We start from the raw sequence: 18,962 nt of genomic DNA, 5'->3' as shown, positions 1-18,962 counted from the left end.
CGTGTGTGTGTGTGACTCTGCGTGTGTGTGTGTGACTCTGCTGTGTGTGTGTGACTCTGACTCTGCGTTGTGCCGTGTGTGTGTGTGTGACTCTGCGTGTGTGTGTGTTGTGACTCTGCGTGTGTGTGTGTGTGTGTGTGTGACTCTGCGTGTGTGTGTGTGTGTGACTCTGCGTGTGTGTGTGTGTGTGACTCTGCGTGTGTGTGTGTGTGTGACTCTGCGTGTGTGTGTGTGTGTGACTCTGCGTGTGTGTGTGTGTGACTCTGCGTGTGTGTGACTCTGCGTGTGTGTGTGTGTGTGTGTGACTCTGCGTGTGTGTGTGTGTGGACTCTGCGTGTGTGTGTGTGTGTGACTCTGCGTGTGTGTGTGTGTGTGACTCTGCGTGTGTTGTGACTCTGTGTGTGTGTGACTCTGTGTGGTGTGTGACTCTGTGTGTGTGTGTGACTCTGTGTGTGTGTGTGACTCTGTGTGTGTGTGTGACTCTGTGTGTGTGTGTGACTCTGTGTGTGTGTGTGACTCTGTGTGTGTGTGTGACTCTGTGTGTGTGTGACTCTGTGTGTGTGTGTGACTCTGTGTGTGTGTGACTCTGTGTGTGGTTGTGACTCTGTGTGTGTGTGACTCTGTGTGTGTGTGACTCTGTGTGTGTGTGACTCTGTGTGTGTGTGTGTGACTCTGTGTGTGTGTGTGTGTGTGTGTGTGTGTGTGTGTGACTCTGTGTGTGTGTGACTCTGTGTGTGTGACTCTGTGAGACTCTGTGTGAGACTCTGTGTGTGTGTGTGTGTGACTCTGTGTGACTCTGTGTGAGACTCTGTGACTCTGTGTGACTCTGTGTGTGTGTGTGTGTGTGTGTGTGTGACTCTGTGTGTGTGTGACTCTGTGTGTGTGTGACTCTGTGAGACTCTGTGTGAGACTCTGTGTGTGTGTGTGTGACTCTGTGTGACTCTGTGTGACTCTGTGTGACTCTGTGTGTGTGTGTGTGTGTGACTCTGTGTGTGTGACTCTGTGTGTGTGACTCTGTGTGTGTGACTCTGTGTGTGTGAGACTGTGTGTGTGTGTGACTCTGTGTGTGTGTGTGTGTGTGACTCTGTGTGTGTGTGTGTGTGTGTGACTCTGTGTGTGTGTGACTCTGTGTGTGTGACTCTGTGAGACTCTGTGTGAGACTCTGTGTGTGTGTGTGTGTGACTCTGTGTGACTCTGTGTGAGACTCTGTGACTCTGTGTGACTCTGTGTGTGTGTGTGTGTGTGTGTGTGTGTGTGTGTGTGTGTGACTCTGTGTGTGTGTGACTCTGTGTGTGTGTGACTCTGTGAGACTCTGTGTGAGACTCTGTGTGTGTGTGTGTGACTCTGTGTGACTCTGTGTGACTCTGTGTGACTCTGTGTGACTCTGTGTGTGTGTGTGTGTGTGACTCTGTGTGTGTGACTCTGTGTGTGTGACTCTGTGTGTGTGAGACTGTGTGTGTGTGTGACTGTGTGTGTGTGTGACTCTGTGTGTGTGTGACTCTGTGTGTGTGTGACTCTGTGTGTGTGTGGTGTGACTCTGTGTGTGTGTGACTCTGTGTGTGTGTGTGTGACTCTGTGTGACTCTGTGTGTGTGTGTGTGACTCTGTGTGACTCTGTGTGTGTGTGAGACTCTGTGTGTGTGTGTGTGTGACTCTGTGTGTGTGTGTGTGTGACTCTGTGTGTGTGTGACTCTGTGTGTGTGTGACTCTGTGTGTGTGTGACTCTGTGTGTGTGACTCTGTGTGTGTGTGTGTGTGTGACTCTGTGTGTGTGTGTGTGTGTGTGTGTGACTCTGCGTGTGTGTGTGTGACTCTGCGTGTGTGTGTGTGACTCTGCGTGTGTGTGTGTGTGACTGTGTGTTTGTGTGTCTGCGTGTGTGTGTGTGTGTGTGTGTGTGTGTGTCTCCGTGTGTGTGTGTCTCCGTGTGTGTGTGTCTCCGTGTGTGTGTGTCTCCGTGTGTGTGTGTCCGTGTGTGCGTCTCCGTGTGTGTGCGTCTCCGTGTGTGTGCGTCTCCGTGTGTGTGCGTCTCCGTGTGTGTGCGTCTCCGTGTGTGCGTCTCCGTGTGTGTGTCTCCGTGTGTGCGTCTCCGTGTGTGCGTCTCCGTGTGTGCGTCTCCGTGTGTGTGCGTCTCCGTGTGTGTGTGTGTGTGTGTCTCCGTGTGTGTGTGTGTGTGTGTGTGTGTGTGTGTGTGTCTCCGTGTGTGTGTCTCCGTGTGTGTGTCTCCGTGTGTGTGTGTCTCTGTGTGTGTGTGTGCGTCTCTGTGTGTCTCTCTCTGTGTGTGTGTTTCTCTGACCTGCAGCATGTTGTCATGGTGACCTGCAGGCCGCTCACCAGCATGTTGTCATGGTGACCTGCAGGCCGCTCACCAGCATGTTGTCATGGTGACCTGCAGGCCGTGGACCAGCATGTTGTCATGGTGACCTGCAGGCCGTGGACCAGCATGTTGTCATGGTGACCTGCAGGCTGTGGACCAGCATGTTGTCATAGTAGGTAGGTTGACCTGCAGGCCGTGGACCAGCATGTTGTCATGGTGACCTGCAGGCCGTGGACCAGCATGTTGTCATAGTAGGTAGGTTGACCTGCAGGCCGTGGACCAGCATGTTGTCATGGTGACCTGCAGGCCGTACACCAGCATGTTGTCATGGTGACCCGCAGGCCGTGGACCAGCATGTTGTCATGGTGACCCGCAGGCCGTACACCAGCATGTTGTCATGGTGACCCGCAGGCCGTACACCAGCATGTTGTCATGGTGACCTTTAGGCCGTGGACCAGCATGTTGTCATGGTGACCCGCAGGCCGTGGACCAGCATGTTGTCATGGTGACCCGCAGGCCGTGGACCAGCATGTTGTCATGGTGACCCGCAGGCCGTACACCAGCATGTTGTCATGGTGACCTGCAGGCCGTGGACCAGCATGTTGTCATGGTGACCTGCAGGCCGTGGACCAGCATGTTGTCATGGTGACCTGCAGGCTGTGGACCAGCATGTTGTCATAGTAGGTAGGTTGACCTGCAGGCCGTGGACCAGCATGTTGTCATGGTGACCTGCAGGCCGTGGACCAGCATGTTGTCATAGTAGGTAGGTTGACCTGCAGGCCGTGGACCAGCATGTTGTCATGGTGACCTGCAGGCCGTACACCAGCATGTTGTCATGGTGACCCGCAGGCCGTGGACCAGCATGTTGTCATGGTGACCCGCAGGCCGTACACCAGCATGTTGTCATGGTGACCCGCAGGCCGTACACCAGCATGTTGTCATGGTGACCTTTAGGCCGTGGACCAGCATGTTGTCATGGTGACCCGCAGGCCGTGGACCAGCATGTTGTCATGGTGACCCGCAGGCCGTGGACCAGCATGTTGTCATGGTGACCCGCAGGCCGTACACCAGCATGTTGTCATGGTGACCCGCAGGCCGTACACCAGCATGTTGTCATGGTGACCCGCAGGCCGTACACCAGCATGTTGTCATGGTGACCCGCATGCCGTACACCAGCATGTTGTCATGGTGACCTTTAGGCCGTGGACCAGCATGTTGTCATGGTGACCCGCAGGCCGTGGACCAGCATGTTGTCATGGTGACCCGCAGGCCGTACACCAGCATGTTGTCATGGTGACCCGCAGGCCGTACAACAGCATGTTGTCATGGTGACCGCAGGCCGTACACCAGCATGTTGTCATGGTTTCTCTAGGTCTTTGTTTGTGTTGTTGCTGTAGTGCTGATTGGCTGAACGTGCTTCATGCTCTGTCTGTAGTGCTGATTGGCTGAACGTGCTTCATGCTCTGTCTGTAGTGCTGATTGGCTGAACGTGCTTCATGCTCTGTCTGTAGTGCTGATTGGCTGAACGTGCTTCATGCTCTGTCTGTAGTGCTGATTGGCTGAACGTGCTTCATGCTCTGTCTGTAGTGCTGATTGGCTGAACGTGCTTCATGCTCTGTCTGTAGTGCTGAACGTGCTTCATGCTCTGTCTGTAGTGCTGAACGTGCTTCATGCTCTGTCTGTAGTGCTGAACGTGCTTCATGCTCTGTCTGTAGTGCTGAACGTGCTTCATGCTCTGTCTGTAGTGCTGAACGTGCTTCATGCTCTGTCTGTAGTGCTGAACGTGCTTCATGCTCTGTCTGTAGTGCTGAACGTGCTTCATGCTCTGTCTGTAGTGCTGAACGTGCTTCATGCTCTGTCTGTAGTGCTGAACGTGCTTCATGCTCTGTCTGTAGTGCTGAACGTGCTTCATGCTCTGGTCTGTAGTGCTGAACGTGCTTCATGCTCTGTCTGTAGTGCTGAACGTGCTTCATGCTCTGTCTGTAGTGCTGAACGTGCTTCATGCTCTGTCTGTGGTGCTGAACGTGCTTCATGCTCTGTCTGTGGTGCTGAACGTGCTTCATGCTCTGTCTGTGGTGCTGAACGTGCTTCATGCTCTGTCTGTAGTGCTGAACGTGCTTCATGCTCTGTCTGTAGTGCTGAACGTGCTTCATGCTCTGTCTGTAGTGCTGAACGTGCTTCATGCTCTGTCTGTAGTGCTGAACGTGCTTCATGCTCTGTCTGTAGTGCTGAACGTGCTTCATGCTCTGTCTGTAGTGCTGAACGTGCTTCATGCTCTGTCTGTAGTGCTGAACGTGCTTCATGCTCTGTCTGTAGTGCTGAACGTGCTTCATGCTCTGTCTGTAGTGCTGAACGTGCTTCATGCTCTGTCTGTAGTGCTGAACGTGCTTCATGCTCTGTCTGTAGTGCTGAACGTGCTTCATGCTCTGTCTGTAGTGCTGAACGTGCTTCATGCTCTGTCTGTAGTGCTGAACGTGCTTCATGCTCTGTCTGTAGTGCTGAACGTGCTTCATGCTCTGTCTGTAGTGCTGAACGTGCTTCATGCTCTGTCTGTAGTGCTGAACGTGCTTCATGCTCTGTCTGTAGTGCTGAACGTGCTTCATGCTCTGTGAATGTAGAGAACCTTCGCTGTCCAACGTCCTGAAGCTGTTTGGAATCAGGAGCGGAAATCAACATGTTGCCCCTTTGTCCTTAAATACTTCAGTCTCTTTCTAGCGTCTCCGTCGATCTACGTTCTGTTTCTGGGTTGCTGCTATTCTCTGTCCTCTAGCCCTGTCTGTCCTCTAGCCCTGTCTGTCCTCTAGCCCTGTCTGTCCTCTAGCCCTGTCTGTCCTCTAGCCCTGTCTGTCCTCTAGCCCTGTCTGTCCTCTAGCCCTGTCTGTCCTCTAGCCCTGTCTGTCCTCTAGCCCTGTCTGTCCTCTAGCCCTGTCTGTCCTCTAGCCCTGTCTGTCCTCTAGCCCTGTCTGTCCTCTAGCCCTGTCTGTCCTCTAGCCCTGTCTGTCCTCTAGCCTGTCTGTCCTCTAGCCCTGTCTGTCCTCTAGCCTGTCTGTCCTCTAGCCCTGTCTGTCCTCTAGCCCTGTCTGTCCTCTAGCCCTGTCTGTCCTCTAGCCTGTCTGTCTGCCTCCTTGGTTTCTCATTTGGTGTTAACCCTCTTTTCGGGTGTGTCTGAAATATATGGCACCCTATTCCCTATATAGTGGCACTACTTTAGACCAGAACCGTATTCCCTATATAGTGGTACTACTATAGACCAGAGCCCTATTCCCTATATAGTGGTACTACTATAGACCAGAGCCCTATTCCCTATATAGTGGTACTACTATAGACCAGAGCCCTATTCCCTATATAGTGGTACTACTATAGACCAGAGCCCTATTCCCTATATAGTGGTACTACTATAGACCAGAGCCCTATTCCCTATATAGTGGTACTACTATAGACCAGAGCCCTATTCCCTATATAGTGGTACTACTATAGACCAGAGCCCTATTCCCTATATAGTGGTACTACTATATACCAGAGCCCTATTCCCTATATAGTGGTACTACTATATACCAGAGCCCTATTCCCTATATAGTGGTACTACTATAGACCAGAGCCCTATTCCATATATAGTGCACTACTTTAGGCCAGAACCCTATGGCACCCTGTTCCCTATATTGTGCTCTGGTTTAAAGTAGTGCACTATTTTGGGTCGCCGTCATGAAACCATGGTTGTTACCCCCTCTCCTCTCTCCCCTCTCTCTCCTGTCCTGTCCTGGCCACTAGGGGGCGATCATTCCTCAGTCACCACATGTCTGCCTTGGGGATCAGTAGGAGGTCACGGCTCTTTAACAAGGCTGGTTCCATCTCTGAGGAACCTGCTCCTTCTGCCTCTCGAGCCGCAAGCAGGTCTGACTACACCTCCATCACCCTCTGTCTCTCTCTGTCTCTCTCTGTCTCTCTCTGTGTCTCTCTGTCTCTCTCTGTGTCTCTCTGTCTCTCTCTGTGTCTCTCTCGATCTCTCTTGGTCTCTCTCTCGATCTCTCTGGGTCTCTCTCTCGATCTCTCTGGGTCTCTCTCTCGATCTCTCTGGGTCTCTCTCTCGATCTCTCTGGGTCTCTCTCTCTCGATCTCTCTGGGTCTCTCTCTCGATCTCTCTGGGTCTCTCTCTCTCGATCTCTCTGGGTCTCTCTCTCTCTCGAACTCTCTGGGTCTCTCTCTCGATCTCTCTGGGTCTCTCTCTCTCTCGAACTCTCTGGTCTCTCGAACTCTCTGGGTCTCTCTCTCTGGGTCTCTCTCTCGATCTCTCTGGGTCTCTCTCTCTCGATCTCTCTGGGTCTCTCTCTCTCGATCTCTCTGGGTCTCTCTCTCTCGATCTCTCTGGGTCTCTCTCTCTCGATCTCTCTGGGTCTCTCTCTCGATCTCTCTGGGTCTCTCTCTCTCGATCTCTCTGGGTCTCTCTCTCTCTCGAACTCTCTGGGTCTCTCGAACTCTGGGTCTCTCTCTCTGGGTCTCTCTCTCTGGGTCTCTCTCTCTCTCGATCTCTCTGGGTCTCTCTCTCTCTCGATCTCTCTGGGTCTCTCTCTCTCTCGATCTCTCTGGGTCTCTCTCTCTCTCGATCTCTCTGGGTCTCTCTCTCTCTCGATCTCTCTGGGTCTCTCTCTCTCTCGATCTCTCTGGGTCTCTCTCTCTCGATCTCTCTGGGTCTCTCTCTCGATCTCTCTGGGTCTCTCTCTCGATCTCTCTGGGTCTCTCTCTCTCGATCTCTCTGGGTCTCTCTCTCTCGATCTCTCTGGGTCTCTCTCTCTCGATCTCTCTGGGCCTCTCTCTCTCGATCTCTCTGGGCCTCTCTCTCTCGATCTCTCTGGGTCTCTCTCTCTCGATCTCTCTGGGTCTCTCTCTCTCGATCTCTCTGGGTCTCTCTCTCTCGATCTCTCTGGGTCTCTCTCTCTCGATCTCTCTGGGTCTCTCTCTCTCGATCTCTCTGGGTCTCTCTACTCTCTCGATCTCTCTGGGTCTCTCTCTCTCTCGATCTCTCTGGGTCTCTCTCTCTCTCGATCTCTCTGGGTCTCTCTCTCTCTCGATCTCTCTGGGTCTCTCTCTCTCTCTCGATCTCTCTGGGTCTCTCTCTCTCTCGATCTCTCTGGGTCTCTCTCTCTCTCGATCTCTCTGGGTCTCTCTCTCTCTCGATCTCTCTGGGTCTCTCTCTCTCTCGATCTCTCTGGGTCTCTCTCTCTCTCGATCTCTCTGGGTCTCTCTCTCTCTCGATCTCTCTGGGTCTCTCTCTCTCTCGATCTCTCTGGGTCTCTCTCTCTCTCGATCTCTCTGGGTCTCTCTCTCTCTCGATCTCTCTGGGTCTCTCTCTCTCTCGATCTCTCTGGGTCTCTCTCTCTCTCGATCTCTCTGGGTCTCTCTCTCCTCTCCTCTCTCGATTTCTCTGGGTCTCTCTCTCTGGGTCTCTCTCGATCTCTCTCTGGGTCTCTCTCTCTGGGTCTCTCTCTCTCGAACTCACCATCTCATTCACTCACTCATATTTCCACTGTGGTAAAGTCCATTAAAGCTTCCTGAGAACCTTGGACCACAGAGGTCTGACTAATTAAAGTGGTAGTGAAAGGAGAGGATCAGTCTTAACCCACTGAAGAGGGCTTGTGCCCTGCTGAGTCCCAAATGGCACCCTATTCTCTAAATAGTGCACTACTTTTAACCAGAGCCCTATAGGGAATAGAGTTCCATTTGGGATGCAGACCAGGAGAGAGCCATGGGCTCTGTTCTAAAGTAGTGCACTACTAGTGCTCTGCCTCTGGTCTAAAGTAGTGCACTACATAAGGGAATAGGGTGCGATTTGGGACGTAACCCTGCTCTGTGCTTTAACACAGCTGGAGAAAAGCACTTAGTTCATCCTTTCTCTTAGATGATGTCAGCCTGGACAGGAGGTATTCAGGAGAGGACCGGTTCAGTAATGTCTGGCGATGTCAGCCTGGACAGGAGGTATTCAGTAGAGGACCAGTTCAGTAATGTTGTCTGGTGATGTCAGCCTGGACAGGAGGTATTCAGTAGAGGACCGGTTCAGTAATGTTGTCTGGTGATGTCACCCTGGACAGGGGGTATTCAGGAGAGGACCGGTTCAGTAATGTTGTCTGGTGATGTCAGCCTGGACAGGAGGTATTCAGGAGAGGACCGGTTCAGTAATGTCTGGTGATGTCAGCCTGGACAGGAGGTATTCAGGAGGGGACCGGTTCAGTAATGTTGTCTGGTGATGTCAGCCTGGACAGGAGGTATTCAGTAGAGGACCGGTTCAGTAATGTCAGCCTGGACAGGAGGTATTCAGGAGAGGACCGGTTCAGTAATGTTGTCTGGTGATGTCAGCCTGGACAGGAGGTATTCAGGAGAGGACCGGTTCAGTAATGTCTGGTGATGTCAGCCTGGACAGGAGGTATTCAGGAGGGGACCGGTTCAGTAATGTTGTCTGGTGATGTCAGCCTGGACAGGAGGTATTCAGTAGAGGACCGGTTCAGTAATGTCAGCCTGGACAGGAGGTATTCAGGAGAGGACCGGTTCAGTAATGTTGTCTGGTGATGTCAGCCTGGACAGGAGGTATTCAGTAGAGGACCGGTTCAGTAATGTCAGCCTGGACAACAGGTATTCAGGAGAGGACCGGTTCAGTAATGTCTGGTGATGTCACCCTGGACAGGAAGTATTCAGTAGAGGACCGGTTCAGTAATGTTGTCTGGTGATGTCAGCCTGGACAACAGGTATTCAGGAGAGGACCGGTTCAGTCACTAGCTAACTAATCCAATGTCTCTAGATACTAGTTCAGTCCCTTGCTAACTAATCCAATGTCTCTAGATACTAGTTCAGTCACAAGCTAGCTAAACCAATGTCTCTAGATACTAGTTCAGTCACTAGCTAGCTAAACCAATGTCTCTAGATACTAGTTCAGTCCCTAGCTAGCTAAACCAATGTCTCTAGATACTAGTTCAGTCCCTAGCTAGCTAAACCAATGTCTCTAGATACTAGTTCAGTCCCTAGCTAGCTAAACCAATGTCTCTAGATACTAGTTCAGTCACTAGCTAGCTAAACCAATGTCTCTAGATACTAGTTCAGTCCCTAGCTAGCTAAACCAATGTCTCTAGATACTAGTTCAGTCACTAGCTAGCTAAACCAATGTCTCTAGATACTAGTTCAGTCCCTAGCTAGCTAAACCAATGTCTCTAGATACTAGTTCAGTCCCTAGCTAGCTAAACCAATGTCTCCAGATACTAGTTCAGTCCCTAGCTAGCTAAACCAATGTCTCTAGATACTAGTTCAGTCACTAACTAGTTAAGGACACCCTCCACTGTGACTGACATCATGTGTGACTGCTTACAGTCCCACACACTGACAAACTAACGCCTGCTGGAACAACAAGTTACAACTATTCTGTCTCGTAGAAACGATGAGGCACTCACTCACTCACTCTCACACTCACTCACTCTCTCACACTCTCACACACACTCACTCACTTACTCACTGTCTCACACACACACACACTCTCACTCACTCTCTCACTCTCACACACACACTCACTCACTCACTCACTCACACACACACACACTCACACACAAACACACACACATACTCACGCTCACACACACACACACACACACACACTCTCGCTCACACAAACACACTTTTTCTCTCTCTGCACCCCCGTTGTTTTGGAGCCCTGTCTCAGAGGAGTAACAGGAAACACTTTTGTGTAGAGACGCTGAAGTGTGTGTTGTGTCCTGCTGTTGCCTTGGCAACCCTTGCTCCTCACTCTCTCCCTCTGTGTGTTTTTCCCTCCCGTCCGTCGGCCCGTCCGCAGCCCGTCTCCTACTGACTTGGCTGGCCCTGAGAAGCAACAGCAGCCCCAGACGGTCCCGGAGCAACACGGGAACAAGACCGAGAGGAACACCTTCAGGTGAGTTCTGATACTGAACAGACCGGGGGACAGAGACCGGGGGGGGACAGAGACCGGGGGGGGACAAAGACCGGGGGGGGGGACAAAGACCGGGGGGGGGACAGAGACCGGGGGGGGGGGGGACAAAGACCGGGGGGGGGGGGGGACAGAGACCGGGGGGGGAGGTGGGGAAAGAGACTGGGGGGGGGAGGACAGAGACCGGGAGGGGGGGGGGGGGGCAGAGACCTGGAGGACAGAGACCGGGAGGGGGGGGGGGGGCAGAGACCGGGAGGGAAGGGGGGGGGGGGGGGGGGGCAGAGACCGGGGAGGGGGGGGAAGAGACCGGGGGGGGGGGGGGGGGAGACAGAGATCGGGGGGGGGGGGGGGGGGACAGAGACCGGACAAGCGGGGGGGGGGGGGGGTTATATACCTGATGAGGGTCACTGTTATTATGATGAAAGCAGGGGGGGTATATACCTGCTGAGGGTCACTGTTATTATGATGACAGCAGGGGGAGGGGGTATATACCTGCTGAGGGTCACTGTTATTATGATGAAAGCAGGGGGGGGGGGTTATATACCTGCTGAGGGTCACTGTTATTATGATGAAAGCAGGGGGGGGGGTTATATACCTGCTGAGGGTCACTGTTATTATGATGAAAGCAGGGGGGGGGGTTATATACCTGCTGAGGGTCACTGTTATTATGATGAAAGCAGGGGGAGGGGGTATATACCTGCTGAGGGTCACTGTTATTATGATGAAAGCAGGGGGGGGGGGTTATATACCTGCTGAGGGTCACTGTTATTATGATGAATGCAGGGGGAGGGGGTATATACCTGCTGAGGGTCACTGTTATTATGATGAAAGCAGGGGGGGGGGGTTATATACCTGCTGAGGGGTCACTGTTATTATGATGAAAGCAGGGGGGGGGGGTTATATACCTGCTGAGGGTCACTGTTATTATGATGAAAGCAGGGGGGGGTATATACCTGCTGAGGGTCACTGTTATTATGATGAAAGCAGGGGGGGGGGTTATATACCTGCTGAGGGTCACTGTTATTATGATGAAAGCAGGGGGGGGGGGGGGGGGGGTTATATACCTGCTGAGGGTCACTGTTATTATGATGAAAGCAGGGGGGGGGGGGGTTATATACCTGCTGAGGGTCACTGTTATTATGATGAAAGCAGGGGGGGGGGGGTTATATACCTGCTGAGGGTCACTGTTATTATGATGAAAGCAGGGGGGGGGTATATACCTGCTGAGGTCACTGTTATTATGATGAAAGCAGGGGGGGGGTTATATACCTGCTGAGGGTCACTGTTTATTATGATGAAAGCAGGGGGGGGGGGGGGGGTTATATACCTGCTGAGGGTCACTGTTATTATGATGAAAGCGGGGGGGGGGTATATACCTGCTGAGGGTCACTGTATTATGATGAAAGCAGGGGGGGGGGGTTATATACCTGCTGAGGGTCACTGTTATTATGATGAAAGCGGGGGGGGGGGGGTATATACCTGCTGAGGGTCACTGTATTAGGATGAAAGCAGGGGGGGGGGGGTTATATACCTGCTGAGGGTCACTGTTATTATGATGAAAGCAGGGGGGGGGGGGGGGTTATATACCTGCTGAGGGTCACTGTTATTATGATGAAAGCAGGGGGGGGGGTATATACCTGCTGAGGGTCACTGTTATTATGATGAAAGCAGGGGGGGGGGGTTATATACCTGCTGAGGGTCACTGTTATTATGATGAAAGCGGGGGGGGGGGGGGTATATACCTTCCAGTGTTTCACTAATAAGAATAGCCATCACACATTGTTATAGATAACCTTCACCAGTGTTTGGCAGTGTGGTGACTAGTATATATTTGAGATGCCTGATGTCCACCATTGAGCTTTAAATCCACTGCTGTTTTGGATGGACAACCAGCTCACTGACATGAACACATTTGTTGGTGACCATTTTAAGAGACATCGTCATTTGTCTTCACCCTCCCTTTGTTTCTGCCAGATGTTATAAATAGTACGTGTCTAATGGTCATGGCTTGTATCACTACATGACTCTACATCATCTTTACTGAATTACCAGTCTTAACTTTCCTCTCTATTCATGTCAGCTTTGTCTCTGACTCTCTCTCCCCTTCTGTATGTTTCTCTCCCTCTTTCCTCTTCCCTCTTCTCTCTCTCTTCCTCCTTCCCCCTCTTCCTTCCCCTCTCTCCTGTCCTCCTCCCCTCCCTCCCTCCCTCCCTCCCCTCCCTGTCCTCGTCCTTCCCCTCTTCTCCTGTCCTCGTCCTTCCCCCTCTCTCCTGTCCTCCTCCTTCCCCTCTCTCCTGTCCTCCTCCTTCCCCTCTCTCCTGTCCTCCTCCTTCCCCTCATCTCTCCTGTCCTCTTCCTTCCTCCTCTCTCTGTCTCCCCTCCTCCTTCCCCTCTCTCCTGTCCTCATCCTTCCCCTCTCTCCTGTCCTCGTCCTTCCCCTCTCTCCTGTCCTCCTCCATCCCCTCTCTCCTGTCCTCCTCTTCCCTCTCCTCTGTCCTCTTCCTTCCCTCTCTCCTGTCCTCCTCCTTCCCCTCTCTCCTGTCCCCTCCATCCCCCTCTCTCCTGTCCTCCTCCATCCACCTCTCTCCTGTCCTCCTCCTTCCCCTCTCTCCTGTCCTCCCTCCTTCCCTCTCTCCTGTCCTCGTTCCTTCCCCTCTCTTCCTTCCTCTGTCCTTCCCCTCTCTCCTGTCCTCCTCCTTCCCCTCTCTCCTGTCCTCCCTCCTTCCCCTCTGCTCCTGTCCTCCTCCTTCCCCTCTCTCCCTGCCTCCTCCTTCCCCTCTCTCCTGTCCTCGTCCTTCCCTCTCTCTCCTGTCCTCGTCCTTTCCCCTCTCTCCTGTCCTCGTCCTTCCCCTCTCTCCTGTCCTCCTCCATCCCCTCTCTCCTGTCCCTCCTCCTTCCCCTCTCTCCTGTCCTCTTCCTTCCCCTCTTCTCCTGTCCTCCTCCTTCCCCTCCTCTCCTGTCCTCCTCCATCCCCTCTCTCCTGTCCTCCTCCATCCCCTCTCTCCTGTCCTCCTCCTTTCCCCTCTCATCCTGTCCTCCTCCTTCCCCTCTCTCCTGTCCTCGTCCTTCCCCTCTCTCCTGTCCTCGTCCTTCCCCTCTCTCCTGTCCTCCTCCTTCCCCTCTCTCCTGTCCTCCTCCTTCCCCTCTCTCCTTCCGTCCTCCTCCTTCCCCTCTCTCCTGTCCTCCTCCTTCCCCCTCTCTCCTGTCCTCCTCCTGCCCCTCTCTCCTGTCCTCCTCCTTCCCCTCTCTCCCTGTCCTTCCCCTCTTCCCCTCTCTCCTGTCCTCCTCCTTCCCCTCTCTCCTGTCCTCCTCCTTCCCCTCTCTCCTGTCCTCCTCCATCCCCTCTCTCCTGTCCTCCTCCATCCCCTCTCTCCTGTCCTCCTTCCCCTCTCTCCTGTCCTCCTCCTCCCCTCCTCTCCTGTCCTCCTCCTTCCCCTCTCTCCTGTCCTCCTCCTTCCCCTCTCTCCTGTCCTCCTCCTTCCCCTCTCTCCTGTCCTCCTCCTTCCCCTCTCTCCTGTCCTCCTCCTTCCCCTCTCTCCTGTCCTCCTCCTTCCCCTCTCTCCTGTCCTCCTCCTTCCCCTCTCTCCTGTCCTCCTCCTTCCCCTCTCTCCTGTCCTCGTCCTTCATAATGTCTGCCTGCCATCCTGATCTCTTTCCTTGCTGTTGTGGTTGCCCAAAAATCCCTCCCTCCCTCCCCTCCCCTCCCCTCCCCTCCCCCTCCCCTCCCCTCCCCTCCCCTCCCCTCCCCTCCCCTCCCCTCCCCTCCCCTCCCCTCCCCTCCTCCCCTCCCTCCTGCCTCTCCTTGTGCAGCTCTGAGCAGGCCAGCCACAGTGCCGTTTGGTGAGTAGCCCTCTGCACGGCCAGAGGGCTGTTGTGCTGTTGTGATTTTAAATCATTATGATAGTTAGTCATTTAAAGGAATGAGAGACAGAGAGAGAGGCGGGAGAGCGAGATGGAGGAAGAGAGAGAGCGGGAGAGAGCGAGATGGAGGAAGAGAGGAGGGAAGGATGGAGGGAGGGGGAGGGATGAAGCATGGATAGGGAGGGAGGGAGGGAGGTGCCACGCTGTTCAGACTTCCTGACAACAACCAACAGATGGACCCGTCAATTCAAATCCCCATTTAGAGACTTCTATTCAGGCCTTATGTAAGAGGGCTGTCACTGGTACGTTAGCTTTATAGCTAAAGAGGGTTAGCATATTCTGTCACTGGTATGTGACAGGGTAGCCTGGTGGTTAGAGCGTTGGACTAGTAACCGAAAGGTTGCAAGTTCAAATCCCTGAGCTGACAAGGTACAAATCTGTCGTTCTGCCCCTGAACAGGTAGTTAACCCACTGTTCCGAGGCCGTCATTGAAAATAAGAAATTGTTCTTAACTGACTTGCCTAGTTAAACAAAGGTAAAATAAAATAAATAAAAATGGTAGCTTTATAGCTAAAGAGGGTTACCATATTCTGGTACGTTAGCTTTATAGCTAAAGAGGTTTACCATATTCTGGTACGTTAGCTTTATAGCTAAAGAGGGTTACCATATTCTGTCACTGTGTACAGTATCTAGCATCACATTGAGGCTGGATTATGGTGTAACATACAGTATAAATGATTGTAACACCCCATTGAGGCTGGATTATGGTGTAACATACAGTATAAATGATTGTAACACCCCATTCTGTTGATAGAACCATATAGGGCCAAAGGTTTAATACGCGGAGCAAGACTGATTCTGGCAACGGGTGAAACAACATTGGAAAAATGCTTCCTACGCTGCTCCAATTTTCAGCTATTTTCTTTCCCTGGCCTGCCTCTGTTCAGGTGTTTAAACCCTCTCTTCTCTTTCCCTGGCCTGCCTCTGTTCAGATGTTTAAACCCTCTCTTCTCTTTCCTGCCTCTGTTCAGGTGTTTAAACCCTCTCTTCTCTTTCCTGCCTCTGTTCAGATGTTTAAACCCTCTCTTCTCTTTCCTGCCTCTGTTCAGGTGTTTAAACCCTCTCTTCTCTTTCCCTGGCCTGCCTCTGTTCAGATGTTTAAACCTCCTCTTCTCTTTCCCTGGCCTGCCTCTGTTCAGATGTTTTAACCCTCTCTTCTCTTTCCCTGGCCTGCCTCTGTTCAGATGTTTTAAACCCCCTCTTCTCTTTCCCTGGCCTGCCTCTGTTCAGATGTTTAAACCCTCTCTTCTCTTTCCCTGGCCTGCCTCTGTTCAGATGTTTAAACCCCCTCTTCTCTTTCCCTGGCCTGCCTCTGTTCAGATGTTTAAACCCTCTCTTCTCTTTCCCTGGCCTGCCTCTGTTCAGATGTTTAAACCCTCTCTTCTCTTTCCCTGGCCTGCCTCTGTTCAGATGTTTAAACCCTCTCTTCTCTTTCCCTGGCCTGCCTCTGTTCAGATGTTTAAACCCTCTCTTCTCTTTCCCTGGCCTGCCTCTGTTCAGATGTTTAAACCCTCTCTTCTCTTTCCTGCCTCTGTTCAGGTGTTTAAACCCTCTTCTCTTTCCCTGGCCTGCCTCTGTTCAGATGTTTAAACCTCCTCTTCTCTTTCCCTGGCCTGCCTCTGTTCAGATGTTTAAACCCTCTCTTCTCTTTCCTGCCTCTGTTCAGGTGTTTAAACCCTCTTCTCTTTCCCTGGCCTGCCTCTGTTCAGATGTTTAAACCCTCTCTTCTCTTTCCCTGGCCTGCCTCTGTTCAGATGTTTAAACCTCCTCTTCTCTTTCCCTGGCCTGCCTCTGTTCAGATGTTTAAACCCTCTCTTCTCTTTCCTGCCTCTGTTCAGGTGTTTAAACCCTCTCTTCTCTTTCCTGCCTCTGTTCAGGTGTTTAAACCCTCTCTTCTCTTTCCCTGGCCTGCCTCTGTTCAGATGTTTAAACCCTCTCTTCTCTTTCCCTGGCCTGCCTCTGTTCAGATGTTTAAACCCTCTCTTCTCTTTTAAAGCTGCACCATGTCACCTTTTGGCTTACCTGACCAAATTCACATAGCAAGATGAGTTATAGATCTGTCATTCTCATTGAAAGTCTAAGAAGTGTCAGATCTGTTCTATTCGTGCGGAGTGATGTCTGTACATTGCATATTTTATGAATGGTTTCAACAGCTGCATGGAATTGGTTCTGATGAGGCGGCAGTTTGGAATGCAATGATGACACAATGGTATGACTAGCACATTCTGTTCAGATGTTCTAATTACCATGGAGACCAGGGTTACCATGCTCACTGTCTCTGTCTATATGAGGAGCTTGGAGACCAGGGTTACCATGCTCACTGTCTCTGTCTGTATGAGGAGCTTGGAGACCAGGGTCTCTGTCTATATGAGGAGCTTGGAGACCAGGGTTACCAGGGTCTCTGGAGACCAGGGTCTCTGTCTATATGAGGAGCTTGGAGACCAGGGTTACCATGCTCATAATCTGATCCTTCAACCAGCTCTCTGTCTATATGAGGAGCTTGGAGACCAGGGTTACCATGCTCACTGTCTCTGTCTGTATGAAGAGCTTACCAGGTTACCATGCTCATAATCTCATCCCAGCTCTCTGTCTCTGTCTATATGAGGAACTGTTGAGGAACTAATGTTATCTCCCCAGCCCAGAGGACTGTAATGTAGAGGTTTAAACTAATGTTATCTCCCCAGCCCAGAGGACTGTAATGTAGAGGTTTAAACTAATGTTATCTCCCCAGCCCAGAGGACTGTAATGTAGAGGTTTAAACTAATGTTATCTCCCCAGCCCAGAGGACTGTAATGTTGATATGGACAAGCCCGTCCTCAGGAAGTTTCAGTAAGTATGGTTATGGAGCGTCATGTTGCATGATGGGAGGTGATCGACCTGCTTTGGAGCCTGCTGCTGCATTCTGGGAGCTAGGGGTCATGCGTGTGTTCCAAATGGCACCCTATTCCCTATATAGTGGTACTACTATAGACCAGAGCCCTATTCCCTATATAGTGGTACTACTATAGACCAGAGCCCTATTCCCTATATAGTGGTACTACTATAGACCAGAGCCCTATTCCCTATATAGTGGTACTACTATAGACCAGAGCCCTATTCCCTATATAGTGGTACTACTATAGACCAGAGCCCTATTCCCTATATAGTGGTACTACTATAGACCAGAGCCCTATTCCCTATATAGTGGTACTACTATAGACCAGAGCCCTATTCCCTATATAGTGGTACTACTATAGACCAGAGCCCTATTCCCTATATAGTGTACTACTATAGACCAGGGCCCTATTCCCTATATAGTGGTACTACTATAGACCAGAGCCCTATTCCCTATATAGTGGTACTACTATAGACCAGAGCCCTATTCCCTATATAGTGGTACTACTATAGACCAGAGCCCTATTCCCTATATAGTGGTACTACTATAGACCAGAGCCCTATTCCCTATATAGTGGTACTACTATAGACCAGAGCCAATAGGGTTTTAATGGTCAACAGGACTATGTATTGAATAGGGTGCCAATTGGGAGGTAGCCTGGGTGTAAATAAGTGTGTTGGCGTCCATTTTGAAATGGTGTGTTGATATTAACGGTGTGGTGTGGGGTCTGCGGTTTATGATTTAAAGTCGGGTTCAACCAATCAATTTAACAGGGTTTTAATCATGAACATTGATTGACAGGTTCAAGACACAGACGGAGCAGAATGAAGCTAAAGGGAAACGTCATGCTCAACATCTAGAGTAGCTAATGCTAATCCCAGAACACCATGCTAGAGTAGCTAATGCTAATCCCAGAACACCATGCTAGAGTAGCTAATGCTAATCCCAGAACACCATGCTAGAGTAGCTAATGCTAATCCCAGAACACCATTCCCACCACCATGCTAGAGTAGCTAATGCTAATCCCAGAACACCATTCCCACCACCATGCTAGAGTAGCTAATGCTAATCCCAGAACATCATTTTCCACCACCATGCTAGAGTAGCTAATGCTAATCCCAGAACACCATTTTCCACCACCATGCTAGAGTAGCTAATGCTAATCCCAGAACACCATTTTCCACCACCATGCTAGAGTAGCTAATGCTAATCCCGGAACACCATTTTCCACCACCATGCTAGAGTAGCTAATGCTAATCCCGGAACACCATTTTCCACCACCATGCTAGAGTAGCTAATGCTAATCCCGGAACACCATTTTCCACCACCATGCTAGAGTAGCTAATGCTAATCCCGGAACACCATTTTCCACCACCATGCTAGAGTAGCTAATGCTAATCCCGGAACACCATTTTCCACCACCATGCTAGAGTAGCTAATGCTAATCCCGGAACACCATTTCCACCACCATGCTAGAGTAGCTAATGCTAATCCCGGAACACCATTTCCCACCACCATGCTAGATTAGCTAATGCTAATCCCGGAACACCATTTCCCACCACCATGCTAGATTAGCTAATGCTAATCCCGGAACACCATTTCCCACCACCATGCTAGAGTAGCTAATGCTAATCCCGGAACACCATTTCCCACCACCATGCTAGAGTAGCTAATGCTAATCCCGGAACACCCTTTTCCACCACCATGCTAGAGTAGCTAATGCTAATCCCGGAACACCCTTTTCCACCACCATGCTAGAGTAGCTAATGCTAATCCCGGAACACCATTTTCTACCACCATGCTAGAGTAGCTAATGCTAATCCCGGAACACCATTTTCCACCACCATGCTAGAGTAGCTAATGCTAATCCCGGAACACCATTTTTCCACCACCATGCTAGAGTAGCTAATGCTA

At 51.4% G+C, this 18,962-nt stretch overlaps 1 protein-coding gene across 1 annotated transcript in view; it reads left to right on the top strand.

The window, feature by feature from the left end:
- Positions 1–18,962, top strand: part of fhod1 (formin homology 2 domain containing 1) — a 159,438-nt gene that overhangs the window by 103,662 nt on the left and 36,814 nt on the right. Inside the window, exons 11-14 of the mRNA XM_031820953.1 lie at positions 6,082–6,204; positions 10,142–10,237; positions 14,063–14,092; positions 16,952–17,002. Coding sequence (XP_031676813.1) covers positions 6,082–6,204; positions 10,142–10,237; positions 14,063–14,092; positions 16,952–17,002 — 300 coding nt within the window. The remainder of the gene's footprint in view (positions 1–6,081; positions 6,205–10,141; positions 10,238–14,062; positions 14,093–16,951; positions 17,003–18,962) is intronic.

The sequence above is a fragment of the Oncorhynchus kisutch genome, unplaced genomic scaffold, assembly GCF_002021735.2.
Source record: "Oncorhynchus kisutch isolate 150728-3 unplaced genomic scaffold, Okis_V2 scaffold3788, whole genome shotgun sequence".
In the NCBI taxonomy this organism is placed as follows: domain Eukaryota; kingdom Metazoa; phylum Chordata; class Actinopteri; order Salmoniformes; family Salmonidae; genus Oncorhynchus; species Oncorhynchus kisutch.
This window is presented reverse-complemented; position numbering and strand designations above follow the sequence as displayed.